The sequence below is a fragment of the Nanorana parkeri genome, unplaced genomic scaffold (assembly GCF_000935625.1).
Source record: "Nanorana parkeri isolate BGI_ZX_2015 unplaced genomic scaffold, ASM93562v1 scaffold23, whole genome shotgun sequence".
NCBI lineage: Eukaryota > Metazoa > Chordata > Amphibia > Anura > Dicroglossidae > Nanorana > Nanorana parkeri.
The window spans coordinates 2,962,278-2,977,983 of record NW_017306291.1 but is presented as its reverse complement, the minus strand read 5'-3'; the positions used below and the strand labels follow the sequence as shown (position 1 = coordinate 2,977,983).

The window sequence follows — 15,706 nt, the reverse complement described above, 5'->3', positions numbered from 1 at the left end:
CACCGAGATGAAGATCACCGAAGGCAAATTGATTCTTTTTTACTCATCCATAGTGTGAAATCTATGCCACCCTGCAAGCTTAAAACACCCCTAAATTAAATTCAAATTTGGCAATTTGATTTTTATCAGCTCTTATGCCTCCAGTGTCCATAATAGAATCTATGGTGGACCTTGAAGTCCATGTACTCCTTGATGATGTTCTTTTTTCCATCTACTGATTCTTAAAGCTTTCCATAATGGAAGCTATGGTAACCCGTGAGGTCCAAACATATCCAGATGCAGGTCCTGATTGGCAACAGCAGTATACCATGTGAAAAAGTTAAAAAATTAAGACTTTCAGTTTCTCATCTCTTCTCGCATTCACCAATTTGAAGCTTCAGAACTCCTTTATGATGGAGTTGAAGGACTTGATAAAACTCTTTGGGCATGGCGTGAAAGCCAGGCTTTGGTAGCTGGTTGTCATAGTAGTGGTGGCTGATAGGTTTCCCGTCCTGGTTCTTAGAGAAAGGCCAGAATCCATACAGTGTGACGTCCTGGCAGAGTTCTATGGCTGCACTGGTTATCATAAATCCGGTGGACAGACGGTAGGCCCGAACTCCCCTCCCTCTCCAAAACTGAGCAAGGCTTTTAAGGTAGTTGGGATGGAAAAATATAGCTTTCTGCTTAGCTTGGTATTTCTTCAGTAAGTGGTGGACTTCGAAAGAGATGGCTGTGTTACTGCTATAGGAAAATGCAGGTAACAACAGGGACGAGTACCCATAACTGGTGAGGTTTTTCAGAAAGGCAGTTTTCATGTCATTGAGTTTTCCATATCTGCACAAACAAATGGTGATACAGGTTGTGTAATACCAAATGTAATAAGACAATGAATTATATGAGTAACATTTACATTTCAATAAATACTTTTTGTATGCACCGTATAGTGCTTTGTGTATGTATAATGTTCTATGTATAGGGTTTTGACTTAAAGGAGTTGACATACTAAAGGCAAATAAATTGTTCACTTTGCAAGGGAATTTTCCCTTAATTTAGTGAATAGCCAATCATGTGCAAGTGAAATAAGAAAAAAAGCTTTTTTGCTTGAACATGATTGGATTATGGAAGACAGCAGGGCTTCATCTCATTCTCATTCTCATTTGAAATCCCCTTTCAAAGTGAACAGACTATTTACCTTTAGCAAATCAACCCCAAAGTGTATCTAAAGCCAATACATTTTTTAGGTTTTGGATGGAGTGGGAAGCGTGAGAACCTCTGTCAGATTTATATTACTGTCTATGACCCCACTGCGGAGATCTACTTAATCACTGGTGACCATTGCCTCGGGCAGAAAATGATGGACAATCCAAAATTTTACATTTGTCATTGGAACAAGATCAGCTGAGAATTCTTCCAATGAGGATAACTGTTCTGGTGACAACTAAGAAGAGATTCCCCCTCACTTTGGAGAGTTTTCATCTAATTTCCTGTTGCTGGGACAGGAAGAGAAGAAAAATATCCCAATGGGACACAGACAAAAAACAAAATCGATGCCCTACTGTATTCTAAGCTAATAAAGTGTTGGCTTTAAATGCACTTTAAACAACTCTTCTTTAAAACATATGCAAGCAGCTATTGCAAACTTCCTATGGAAAATTATAAATTCTTGGCTGTTTTACTGATTCTCTAGTCAGTAAAAGCACTAAAGATTTCGGAAACACACTTTATGGCCAAATATTAGTGAACACAAGACCTTCACACCCATATGTGCTTGTTTAACAACATCCCATTCCAAAACAAGATGGATTTGCCTCCTTTGTGGCTATAATAGCCTCCACTCTTCTGGGAAGGCTTTCTACAAGGTTGTGAAGTGTGTCTGTGGGAATTCGTATTCATTCTGCCAACAGAAAATTTGTGAGGTCAGGTACTGAACAAGAAGACCCAGAGGGTTATTCACAGAAGAGCCGAAGGATCCAGCTGTAGCTTCGGCTGATCCTTCGGCTCTCTTCGGCCGCCTGAGCCCTTCGGCTCAGTTGAACTGTAGGGCTGCTGTATGGGCTATTCACAATAGCCCATACAGCAGCCGAAGGCAACCGAGCGACTCAGCCGAGCCGAACCCATATGGTCCGCCCAGTTGTTTTTTTTGCTCGGGACCTGCTAGAAGACTCTGGCAGGTGTCGGCCAATAGTAAACCGTTGGGCGGAGCTAGTGGTGATGTCACCGCTAGCTCCGTCCAATTGTTTATATTTTGCCGGCATCTGTCAGATTCTACATTATATGGTGGGAGTTTGTCGCGTGCGGTCGGGTCGGTGTGCGTTGTTTTTTTTTTCTTTAAAATTTTTTTTGATTATTTTGTTAACTTTTTTACATTTTCCTGTTTTTTTACATTTATTGAATGAGGTAGCGAGCAGAACAGCAGAGCCCAAATGCTGCTCGGCAGCATTCGGCTATTCACTCACTGCCGATCTGCCCCTATGAGAATAGGGGCGAACAGCAGCGATTGAGCAGCCTGAGCTTTGGCTCAGCCGATCCAGATGTTCAGCTGAGTCAAACTCCTTCGGGACTTTGGCTCAGCTGAACATGCAGAGCATGTTCGGTTGACCGAAGGCGGCTGAAGGCAGCCGATGTATGACTGCTTTTAGCCGATGTACAGCATTCGGCTCACTTCACTTCGGCTGGGTTTTTCACTCGCCAGCCTTCGGCAGCTTTGTGAAAAAAACCCCCCTGGATTGCAGCTGGTGTTCCCATTCATTCCAAAGGTGAAGGGTAGGGTTGAGTTCAGTCAGGGCTCTGTGCAGAACACTTGAGTTACTTTACATGAAACTGGGCAAACAGTGTCTACATGGAGCTGACTTGCCAGAGTTTAAAGATTAAGGGGTCTATTCACAAAGCTGCCGAAGGATCTGGCCGTAGCTCCGGCCGATCCTTCGGCTAGCTTCGGCACCAGGACCCCTTCGGTTCAGGAGAACCGAGGGGGTGCTGTACGGGCTATTCACAATAGCCCGTACAGCACCCCCTCGGTTCTCCTGAACCGAAGGGGTCCTGGTGCCGAAGCTAGCCGAAGGATCGGCCGGAGCTACGGCCAGATCCTTCGGCAGCTTGGTGAATAGACCCCTTAACCTTTAAACTCTGGCAAGTCAGCTCCATGTAGACACTGTTTGCCCAGTTTAAAGATTAAGGGGTCTATTCACCAAGCTGCCGAAGGATCTGGCCGTAGCTCCGGCCGATCCTTCGGCTAGCTTCGGCACCAGGACCCCTTCGGTTCAGGAGAACCGAGGGGGTGCTGTACGGGCTATTCACAATAGCCCGTACAGCACCCCCTCGGTTCTCCTGAACCGAAGGGGTCCTGGTGCCGAAGCTAGCCGAAGGATCGGCCGGAGCTACGGCCAGATCCTTCGGCAGCTTGGTGAATAGACCCCTTAACCTTTAAACTCTGGCAAGTCAGCTCCATGTAGACACTGTTTGCCCAGTTTAAAGATTAAGGGGTCTATTCACCAAGCTGCCGAAGGATCTGGCCGTAGCTCCGGCCGATCCTTCGGCTAGCTTCGGCACCAGGACCCCTTCGGTTCAGGAGAACCGAGGGGGTGCTGTACGGGCTATTCACAATAGCCCGTACAGCACCCCCTCGGTTCTCCTGAACCGAAGGGGTCCTGGTGCCGAAGCTAGCCGAAGGATCGGCCGGAGCTACGGCCAGATCCTTCGGCAGCTTGGTGAATAGACCCCTTAACCTTTAAACTCTGGCAAGTCAGCTCCATGTAGACACTGTTTGCCCAGTTTAAAGATTAAGGGGTCTATTCACCAAGCTGCCGAAGGATCTGGCCGTAGCTCCGGCCGATCCTTCGGCTAGCTTCGGCACCAGGACCCCTTCGGTTCAGGAGAACCGAGGGGGTGCTGTACGGGCTATTCACAATAGCCCGTACAGCACCCCCTCGGTTCTCCTGAACCGAAGGGGTCCTGGTGCCGAAGCTAGCCGAAGGATCGGCCGGAGCTACGGCCAGATCCTTCGGCAGCTTTGTGAATAGACCCCTAAATCATCTTTTAGCTTTTTACACTATATCAGAGGTATAGTCATTCAGTTAGCCATGCTTTGTCTCTCCTCCAATTTGTCAGTCAATACAGGCACATACTATTGTCTGCATTAATTAAAGTAGCAGGTATGTGGGGGATGTCACACTGCAATATGAATATCTTTGCACTAAACAATCATTTGCATGAAGTTTTTTTTTTTTTTTTTTACAACAAACCAACTTACTTTAAAGCAATGATGCTAGGATTCACTGTGACAAGGTCCGTCCTATTTCCAACATCAACACTAACGTTACCCCAAATAGGTGGGAGGTTACATCTGGAACACACAGAACAAGAACAGCATAATTTATTCTGAAGCCAGTTAAGTCAATAGAGTTTTACAAATAGCTGTTGAGGAGTCACATAACAAAACCTTTCAAGCTAAGGTGATGCAGAGTCTGGAATACAATAAACTCTCCTAGTGAATAATTATGTACATAGTCTGCTCATAAAGTTCTGGGGCTGATTTATTAATGGAGTAGAAAATGTTCACATAGTTTCCACACTATCAGAAAATTTCTAAGCTTTGCCTTTTGGAATGGACTGGCAGAGATACTGGAAAATAAGGTTTGTGTTCTGCAATGATCACAATAGTAGTATGGATACTGGGGAGTGAGCTATATGTTCTGCAGTCCACATCGTATTAGTGGTATATGGACACTGGAAATTGAGTTGAGTGTTCTGCAGTGCAGTTGTGTTTTTTTGTGGTATATGGACAGTGTAAATTGAGTTGTGTGTTGTGCAGAGCAGATTTTATGTGTGGTACATTGAGGTTGGGGAGTAAGCTGTGTGTGCTGCAGTGTAGATCTTGTTAGTGGCTGTACTTGCCAAAATGGATACCTTTTGGATGAAAGGTATATATCCTTTCTTTTTTCTTCAGGTGATGGGCTATTTAAAAGCCAACACAGTGGTAATGAGTGAGAGGGCTGATAAGGAAGTAGATGGTAGAGAGGAAGGAGAGAGAGCTGGGAGGGTTGGTGAATGCTGCACCTGTTTGATTTGCATGTACATGTCCACTATTGGCTGGGCTCTGTAGTAGCACAGTGTTTGGATAGTGTTTTCTCCACTAAAGTTTTCCTCACTGAAGTAAGTATATCTTTTTCCCTGTTACTGGGACTAAAAGGGGGAATTTGAGTTTTCTTTTGTGAATATTGCCTGAGTTAAACAAAGGGCTATGCCATTCAAAAAAGTGTCCCACGATTGTGCTAATCTCCAAACATTGCATGGTGTATGGACATATAGAAGTGAGCTCTGTGTGCTGTAGTGCAGATGTTATTGGTGGTATGGACTAGAGTGTGAGCTTTGTGTGCTGCAGTACAGGTTTTGCTTGTGGCATGGATATGGAAGAGTGAGATTTGTGTGCTGCAGTGTAAAATTCCTTACTGGTATATGGACACTGGGGATTGAGCTCTGTGTGCTGCAGTACAGATCTAATTGGTGACATGGATACTGGACAGTAAGTTTTGTATGCAGAACTGCAAATTTCATTGGTTGCAAGGGTACTAGGGTGTGAGACCTGTGTGCTGCAGAACAGATCTATTTGTAATTATGGATACTGGAAAGTGAGCTTTGTATGCTGCAGTGCAAATCGCATCCCTTGTATATGGATGCTGGTGAGATTTGTGTGCTGCAGTACAGATCTCACTGGAGGCATGGATACTGGAGAGTGAGCTTTGTGTGCTTCAGAGAAGATCTTATTACTGGTATATGGACACTGGGGAGTGAGATCTTCCTGTAGCAGAGCAGATCTCATTGGTGGCATGGATGCTAGAGAATGAGCTTTGTGTGCGGCAGTGCAGATCTCATTGAAGGCATGTATACTGGACAGTGAGCTTGCTGTACAGATCTCATTGGAGATATGGTTACTGGAGAGTGAGTTGTGGGTGTTGCAGAGCAGATCTCATTACTAGAATATGGATACTGTGGAGTGAGATATGTGTGCTGCAGTTCATCAGATCTCATTAGTGCCATGGATATTGGAGAGTGAGTGTGCTGCAATACAAATCTCACCGGAGGCATGGATACTGGACAGTGATATTTGGGTGATGAAGTAGATATAATTGGTTGCATGGATGCTGGGGAGTGACATCTACCGTATGTGTTGAACATCAGATCTCATTAGTGCCATGTATATTGGGGAGTGAGTGTGCTACAATACAATTCTCACTGGAGGCATGGATATTAGAATTAGATCTTTGGGTGATGCAGTACAGATATCATTGGTGGCATGGCTGCCTAGGATTGAGCTTTGTGTACTAAAGAGCAGATCAAATTAGATCTATGGATACTGGGGAGTGAGCTTTGTGTGCTGCACAAAACATCTCATTAGTTCCATGGATAATGGAGAGTGAGTCTAGGGGGTTGATTTACTAACCTTATAAACACACCACGAACATGTATACACCTCTGTAGTGTGTTCCCTCCCAGCATTATCTATGGGTGGAATCTAAACACCTTTGTAGTGCGTACACACCCAGCAGGTGTGTTGTGCAAAGCCCTGCCCTGGATTGCAAGGTGATGTTGTGTAAATTAGCTCTATGTTGTGTTGCTTGCGTTGATGAATGCAGGAATGTAAATGCATGAGCTAACCATTTTTGTCTAAACTGTGAAGCAGCATTATATATGCATCATGTGCATGATTTTTCCATATATGGCATTAGTGGAAATATGCTTATAGAGACTTTTTGGTTGATAAATACGCTTTGCTGTGTAAAAATCACACGCACCTGGTGCGTGCGTGTGTTTAGGTTAGTAAATCACCCCCTAGATCTCACGTGTAGTAAAAATACTTCCTGTGTGTGCATTAATTCATTGATTTTCCTTTACTTCCTGTGTGTTTAGTCTATCCTTTAGCACTTAATTTACTTCCTGCGCGTGCGGGAACTGCTAAAAATCAGCAAATTCTGGAAATGTAAACACTTAACTAGCCTAAAAGGTGTTTTTTTAATATCCACCAGGAGTTCAGCTTTAAAAAATACTCCACTTTCTATTTGTAGAGTTGATAAATCTTAACACTTTTGGACCACCCATGAAAACCTCCAGACTACTGTGTACTAGCCGATAAAAGTGTTAAACTCCTATAAAGCACGACTTATTTACACATGCCTCTAACAACCTCCTTTGAGCACGTTCCTTCTTGTCATAAGATTTACAAGAGCGCAGATCTCCCGGGGTCAGTGAGGCTCATCTCCAGTTAATATGTCATAAATCGCTTGAGTCATGGAGATAAATTGGGAAGTTGTTAGTCGTTCAAGAACAAAGCAAAGGACAATGACTTAATGTTCTCCAGATCCCAAGTGTTCTTTAATCTAACAGATCATTACAACTTCACAATTTACAGCCAGAGAACTACCTTCCATCAAATATTAATCACATTATTCTATCCAGCTAAATCGTCTCCTAAAGACTCGGGTTACATGGTGTTCAGGACGTTAAGAAAAATTAATATGGCTCATAAATAGCGCTGCTTACACAGCAGCTTAATGAAAAATAACGAAGTGACTTTTACTGCCTTCATTTATTACAGTTAATAAAGAAGTCCGGATCATGCATATCCTTGTTTTATTTAAAGTTTGCTCAACTACAGAGCATTGATGATATGGTGCCAACTTGAAGAAGACCTATTAAGGCAGAACAAGCTTCTTCCATTAAAGGGAATGTTAAGTCTTTTTATATATTTAGGGGGTTATTCACATAACTGCCGAAGGCAGACGAGTGATTAACTGAGCCGAAGTGAAGTGAGCCAAACGCTGTCCGGTTAGTCACTTCAGCCTTGTACGGCTGATTTCAGCCATACATCTGCTAATATCAGCCGTACATCGGCTGCCTTCGGTCAGCCGAACATGCTCTGCCACCCACTGTGATATACCTTGTGCGACCGACTTGCTGTGAACACTTTTTTATTTTTATGGTTCTTTTTATATATTTAATTTATTTGTTTCTTAACTGTTTTGATGCTGCTGTTATCTGTCATGTATTTCACAATGGAGTGTTCTCTCTCATGATTTTAGTTTGGTTCTACACTGTTGTTCTTTTTTTTAATCTTCATTAAGATTTCTAATATTAAAAAAAAAAAAAAATATGGTCAGAAAACGCTGCACTCAGGGGTACACACGCAACCACTGGCACAATCATTTGTATGCACACGTGAGTCTATCTATGATCAATCATTCATGTATCTTTATGTGTGTGGCCAGCGTAACGTATGTGTGCCACAATCATATAGAAATACCAGGGCCAAATTGAGTGGAAGATGATTAACCTATGGGACCTCTAAAATGTGTGGATCGGCATTTTGAGGAGCCGGGAAGGTGACACTAACATGTCCACCCTGTGCTTAGCAAATCAAATTTAGGTGGACCTTTAAAAATAAATATGTCAATGTAACTGGTTGGTTAGAAGTAGTTAGCACTGTAACCTTGCAGCACTGGGGTCTCAGCTCTTGTTCTCACCATCTCTGTGTATTTCTTTCAACAGTCTAAAGCTGGCCATAGACTGCAAGATTTTTTTCTTCTTGGACAAGAAAAATCTCTTGGTTCCCACATCCATGCTTGGTCCCCCCACCACCCAGCCTTGCACACCTGCTGCTGTTTGACTATCCGAACAATGACTGCAGCTGCTTGGCTTGGGTGCGTGGCCCAAAGGGCATGGTAGTCAGTAGGACGATATTCGACTAGTGTATGGTCAGCTTTAGACCATACTAGTAGGTGTGTGCTTAAATTGACCCTAGAGAGTGTGTACAGTTGTACAGCCAATAGACTGTAAGCCCCTCCAAGTCAGGGTTTCAAGCTGACCATTCAACATTCTCCCTGGGAAAATAGAAAATGGAAGCTGAACGTTTCAGATGTAAAGAGAAGAAATGCACAAGGTTTACCTTACCGAAAGACAAAATCTGACTGGTCGATTTTGGCTCCGCAGCTGCTGTTCTTTAGTATTCCACCGTTGCCAACTACAGCACATTGCTTGAAGGGAATTCCATCAAAGGGCTGTGACTAAAATATTAACATAATTGCATCAATAACACTTCTGGTTTGTTACTTTATTTTTCACATGATAAAGTCAGAAGCTTCAACGACAAAATTATTTTCTGTTTATAGTGTTTTCCCTGTCAATAAGAAATCAAGAAATAACTCCCAGGAGTAGGGGTCCCCCATTAGCCATCTTCTTCAGCCCCTTCAGAACAGTACATGTAGTAATACCTCTTACAGCATCCTGATCCACCCAATATTCTGTTTTAACACTGCCATTTTTAAAAAGGGGAGATAAATCCATCTCCCTTTACTTCCTTATCAGAAGAGCTGTGAAGAATTGGGTGCAAGGAAGGCATCACTGGACTTAAGGAGGAACTTTATCCATATCTTTGAAATGAAACAGGCAACTTTCTTCTGACAATGGCCATTTTTAAAAAGGGGAGATAAATCCATCTCCCTTTACTTCCTGGCACATGTGACTAGGCCATGTGACCATGCACATCATTTCAGGGGAGGAAAATGCCTTTCCCTGAGAACTTATGAGATTACAGATGAGATTTCCCAGCAATGCTTTGCTGATGTAACCTTCTCAGTAGGAATGCCAATGCCGAGTATTTGGGCGAGTACTCGTACTGGCCCAAATGCTCCGAGGCCTAGCCCAATAATTCCAGTATCAGGAAGCCGGGCAGCGCGTCATTACACGCTGCACGGCTTTCTGATTGGCTGGGTAGCCGGCTCCATGCTCTCTCGTCACTTGTAATGATGTGCTGCCCGGCTTTCTGATTGGTCGGAAGCTGGACAATCAGGACCCAGGCGCCGTGTAATGACGCGGCACCCGGCTTTCTGATTGGTCGGGAAGCCGGCTTCATGCACCCTCCTCACCTCATGACGAGGGAGCATGGAGCCGGCTTCCCGGCCAATCAGGAATCTGAGCGCCGCGTCATTACACAGTGCCCGCCTTCCTGATTGGCAAGAAAGCCGGCTTAATGCTTTCTCGTCACCTAGTGACGAGAAGCATGGGGACGGCTTCCATGCTAATCGGGAAGCCGGGTGCCGCATCATTACATGCCGCCTGGCTTCCTGAATGGGACTTTTCGCCGAGCACCGTAAAAAAAATAATCGACACTGGTGCTCGATACTGAAATACCGGTATTAGTGTATCCCTACTTCTCAGGATGCAATGCTTGAGCACAGGCTGCATCTCTAATGCCCAGGAGGACCAGGAGGTGGAAAAACAATAATTGTATGCATGAAGAAAAACATGAGGGTGCATGAAGAAAAACATGTTTGTTTAACTAATGAATGTAAGATGATTTCATATCAGCACACAGAGCTGCATGTTGAGGTGATTTTTAGTGAAAGGGGGTAAAGGTCGGCTTTGATGGGCTGGGAAGTATTTTTTTTTTTTTACAGTAATTGTAGCTGCTGACGTTTGCTTTTCCCATAGTCGGGTGAAGTTCCTTTTTAGAAAAGGAATTTTTACAAAGTGGTTCATCATAGATAAAAAGAAGAGAATACTAGAACTGATTACCTGTTGGGTAATCTTATTAAACATAATGAACAGCTGCCATTGAAGTGCCTCCTTTTCCCTATACTGTCAGCTTCCATAGAGGATACATAGCAAGCTCCATACACGTCAAATATCTCATTATCTGCACAGGAGTGAGAAGTTCCGCCTGCAGTACAGAGTTGTTGAAGTGCACTGATCTGCATACTTCTTGATCTGAGTCACTGAACTGGAAAGCATTTGCTCTCAATTTGCTCTCAATTCCTGATTGACCACAGATAAAGTATGGAGAACATAACAGAAACACAGACAAAGAATATAACGAATGGTCCTGCAACATGACTCAGAGTTCTGAAAATGTATTAATGCATCGCCAAACAGCTAAAAAAAAAGGACACAGTCTGCTAACCTGTTTTAGCCTTGAGTCGCCTTAATCATAGCCGTGAATCATGAGCTATGATTAAGTCCATTCAAGGCTAAAACGCGTCAGCAGACTGTGTGCTTTTATGAACATTTTGCCTATGCATTAATACAGATTCAGAACTCATGCAGGACCAATCATTATATGCTTTTATGTGGGGGCGAATGGGAGCCCATTTGTACATCGGCATTTCTCTCTGGAGAGAACAGACTGACAAGGTTGAGCAGGTATATATTTCATTCATACAAAGAGAAAGCCGACAGAGGTTCTCACCTTTGTTTTCTCTTTAATTTCCATTTTAAAACTTTGTTGATTCTTTAATTTGCAAATAGATTTACATGCGGGCAGCCATATGTCATCGTTACATACACACAATCTCTTTCTTGCTTAATAGTAGTTCACATGGACAGTACTTCACAGCCCCTCTCTCTTTCCCAATAGTCCAATTGTTTTATTGAAGCAATCACATCACAATGTCAGTGCAGCGTTTCGAGGCCAGGCAGCACTTTTTCGTCAGGCACGTGATGGCACGCAGGATTTTATTTATCCTGGCATATGCACAGCAAAGTGTACATTGTCAATAAGAACGCGAATAGGCAGATAAGAATCCTTTACTGCAGAAGAGACATAGGGGTACATATATGAACAATTCACAGAGCCATTCACTGTGCAAATGTCTGTTAATGTTCGTTCTCTGTGAATATAGTAAAAAACAAATGTTCTTTGTATATTTCCTTTTCAGGTTGAATGCAATGTAATGTGATAACACATTATGGCCACTAGGTGGATCTGAGGAGCATAGGAAATCACCTCCATCTGGTGGCTATAATGCAATATTACATTACTTCAACCTAAAGAGAAAATATATGAAGAATGTTAGGTTTTGCTTCTAAGTTACACAGAATGAACGTTCACAGAGATTCGAGGGGCAAATGGCTCTGTGAAATGTTTATAAATAGACCCCACAGTATGTGTCTTCTGCAATAAAAAGCCTGACTGTTTAACTTGTTATAATTATACTTAAAATAGAACTGTGGGATAAGTGTTTTTCCCCATAGTTCTCTTTAGGGTCACGAGAGGACATATACTAACCTCCTCCCGTGACCCAAAGCTCAGTATATTGCGGAATACTGAGAGCGCTGCAGCCGGGACGGATCCTGACAATACTGTTGTGATCTACCCAGCTGCGTGAGTGACAGCTGGCTCTGCCTATCTAGAGGCAGAGCCAGCTGTGCCCGCCCCCTCCCACATTCGTTCCTCCACTCAGCGCTGGAGGATCAGAGAGGGGAGGGGGGACAGTCACCACTCTCTGCAGGGAGATGATCGAGAAGTGAGTGGATTGCCTGCATGTTTCTGCTCACTTCCAATCTATAGAGCCGACCTGTGACAGCTTCTTTGTCACAGGTCGGCTCTAGCTATGAGGATGAGTAGAAATCACTCACCTCATAGTTCTCCTTCAAATGTCCACTTTAAAGTGTTTTATTGCCATTATGTACCTGTTAGAGAGATGTACCCTCACTTCCTGCCCTGGTTACAATGTTAGCACTGGGACAGGAAGCGAGCGAGTGGTAGGAATTGGCATTTAATAAGGCAGCTGCTGTGCTCCTGTAGTGACTTTCAAGCTTGATGGAAAAGGTCTACTGGCACTTCCACAATATTGATAAGAAAATGTTATTAATTTTGCCATTGTATGTCAAGTTTTATTATCAGAATTTCATTAGTAAAATGAGGCGCTGAGTGTCTATAGTGAGGAGTTATAAGACGCACGCTGGAGGATTCGGAAATTACTCTTCTGCATTTGGGCCTCTGCCAACTGATATAATTGTGTGATGTTATTAGCTGCCACATGAGCCGTACGAATCCTTTTCTTTCCCAGGTGATGTGAGGGAAGGAATTCCGACAACTGTTTACAGCCTAAAGGTGCCCATACACTGCACGATTATCGTACGATAATCGTATGCGATCGGTTTTTCGTACGATAATCGAGCAGTGTGAACGGAGACGTGCGACCGTTTCTACTGTACGGTCGCACGTCTTCTGTCGAACCAGCATGTTCGAAAACCAGCCGGGAATCGTACGATTCTCGGCTGGTTAGAACGGTGCACCGGAAGATAAATGCTGAACGGGCCGGTGTGCGCACGCGCACACTGCCCGTTCAGCATTGCGGTCATCGGAAGCCCGCCCCTCAGGGGGGCGGGCTTGCGATGATCGAGAGTGCGATCTGCCTGTCCAAGATAGGCAGATCGTACGTTTTTTTAATCCCTTTACAACCATCGCAAGACTAAAGTCTTGCGATGGTTGTAGAGTGTATGGCCACCTTTAGAGGGATATCTGTCATCCCTACATTAAGGGCTGTATTTACCAAACAGGTAGCCCAGGCATGTGCCTCGGGCCAAAACCTCAAGGGGCCATAAACCTTATGTAAAATGAATCCATACAAACTCTCGTTCTAGGCATTTTTGTTCTTGTGGTTATTTAGACATACTCATTAACAATTATGTCCCATTTACAGACATGGACACATTTGTTGGTACCCCTACAGCGTTTGAAACAATGCTTCACTCTTGCTTAAAGTGATGACATGCAAATAATTATATCATGTATATCTGCAAAGCAAGAGTGAAAAGAGATAAAGTATTGCTTATTCTACAAAGATATTCTAAAATGGTCTAGACAGATATATTGGTATCCCTAGAAAAAGTTATATCTATAATTGGATCAAAGTGATATTTCAAGCCAACAGTTTTCTGTAATAAGTATCACATGACTTCAATCTTATAATCAGTCAGTCAACCTATATAGATGGGTAAAAGATGGGTAAAAATTTTAAAACCATCTTCAAGCAACTTAAATCAAATACAATATGCTTCGTGCCAATATCAAACCCTGCAACGAGCACTAAAGTGACATATCACAAAATATCCAAAGATAACCGATTAATATTGTGCTGCTCTATATTTCTACTAATTACAAAGTGCAAAACAATTGCTTAATAATGTAAACTAATACAGTGAATCACTTGAATTCATTTACAAACAACCTACTTAAAAGTCACATATCATTCCTCAACTTATGCTATTATCGTGGTTCCCACCATTCCTCCACCTATGCTATCATCGTGGTTCCCACCATTCCTCAACTTATGCTATTATCGTCATTCCCACCATTCCTCCACCTATGCTATCATCGTGGTTCCCACCATTCCTCCACCTATGCTATCATCGTGGCTCCCACCATTCCTCCACCTATGCTATCATCGTGGTTCCCACCATTCCTCCACCTATGCTATCATCGTGGTTCCCACCATTCCTCCACGTATGCTATCATCGTGGTTCCCACCATTCCTCCACCTATGCTATCATCGTGGTTCGCACCATTCCTCCACGTATGCTATCATCGTGGTTCCCACCATTCCTCCACCTATGCTATAATCGTGGTTCCCACCATTCCTCCACCTATGCTATCATCGTGGTTCCCACAATTCCTCCACTTGTGCAATTATTCTCAATTCACGAGATGCCTCCACCAATGCTGTGAACACCCTCCAGAGTGCAGATCACCTGTTTTTTTGAGTGACAATGGGCTCAAAGGAAGAAGACACAGTAGTCCTTCACTGTTTAAAGCCAGACTGGAATTTGCTAAAATGCATTCTGATAACCCACTATGCTTCTGGGAGAACAGGTGAGACAAAACTGGGTCTTTTTGCCACATAAACTCTGTAAACAATGTCCACAGATAAAAGAAAAGGATATTTCGGTGTGCTGGTGACATTCTTTGAAACTGTTCATATTATACAGCGTTTGCATATAAAGCGACACCCTTCCAATGGTGTCACCCCCCTGCACCCCCCTAGTGACACCAATGGTTAAGGGTAATTTTTGTCCATGACATTTTTATATGTTTTATTATATAAATGAATATGTTAAATGAAAAGCAAAGTCTGATTTGTATTAAATATGGAATAAATAATGATGAAGATGATGGATATTGAAGTAGGAATCATTTGGTAGGCGGCTCAGTTAATTGAGAGCTGCGAATGGGTCTTTCAAACCATGGATCAATAGAATGAAGTTGCAGAGCGCCAGTAATGGATACTGAAAGAGGAAAAAGTCCTAGATAAATCCCTGATTGATAATACATTGGTAATGGCTTGTGTTGTATTATTAATCAAGGTATTTTATTTTGGACTTTTCCGTAACCTCATTCTATTGATCCATCATACATCATATGACCAGCAGATAAGGAACTCCTTGTAAAAATTATACATATTTTTTAATCACCTAAATAAATGGTAATGTGATGCTCCAGTCCCGAGTCTTCTCTCTTGTTCTGTTTACAGGAGACATGGTCCTACTTCCTATTGGCAGCGGGGATCCTCTAGGGATCCAGAAGAGGAATCTCAGCGGTGATGTCAGTGCATGAGAACTAGCAGGGTTCAGCCAGTGCAGGCACATTTGCAGCACTGGATTAGCAGCCCCCTCACAAATCGGTGCAGGGACTGTAGTATGCGGTGGAGGCAGTGGTGTATTATGGTTTTGTGCTGCCCTAGGCAAGTGTAAACTCGGGCACCCCCCTCCCCCCAATCTAATTTGTATCGGTGCATCTCTATATATCTAATAGATCCATGCACACATGTGTATATAATATAATCCTGCACACATTATATATATATATTGCTAATACACACTATATTGACACAAGTATTGGGACACCCCTCCAAATCATTGGATTCAGGGGTTCCAATCACCTCCATGGCCACAGATG

The 15,706-nt window shown here is 43.2% G+C and overlaps 1 protein-coding gene across 1 annotated transcript in view; it reads right to left on the bottom strand.

Moving 5' to 3' along the window:
* Positions 1–295: 295 nt before the first annotated feature.
* The window catches only part of ST8SIA6 (ST8 alpha-N-acetyl-neuraminide alpha-2,8-sialyltransferase 6), a 118,312-nt gene continuing 102,901 nt past the window's right edge, over positions 296–15,706 (bottom strand). Inside the window, exons 8-10 of the mRNA XM_018563994.1 lie at positions 8,923–9,035; positions 4,229–4,321; positions 296–813 (exon numbers count right to left, since the gene is read on the bottom strand). Coding sequence (XP_018419496.1) covers positions 345–813; positions 4,229–4,321; positions 8,923–9,035 — 675 coding nt within the window. The 3' untranslated portion in view covers positions 296–344. The remainder of the gene's footprint in view (positions 814–4,228; positions 4,322–8,922; positions 9,036–15,706) is intronic.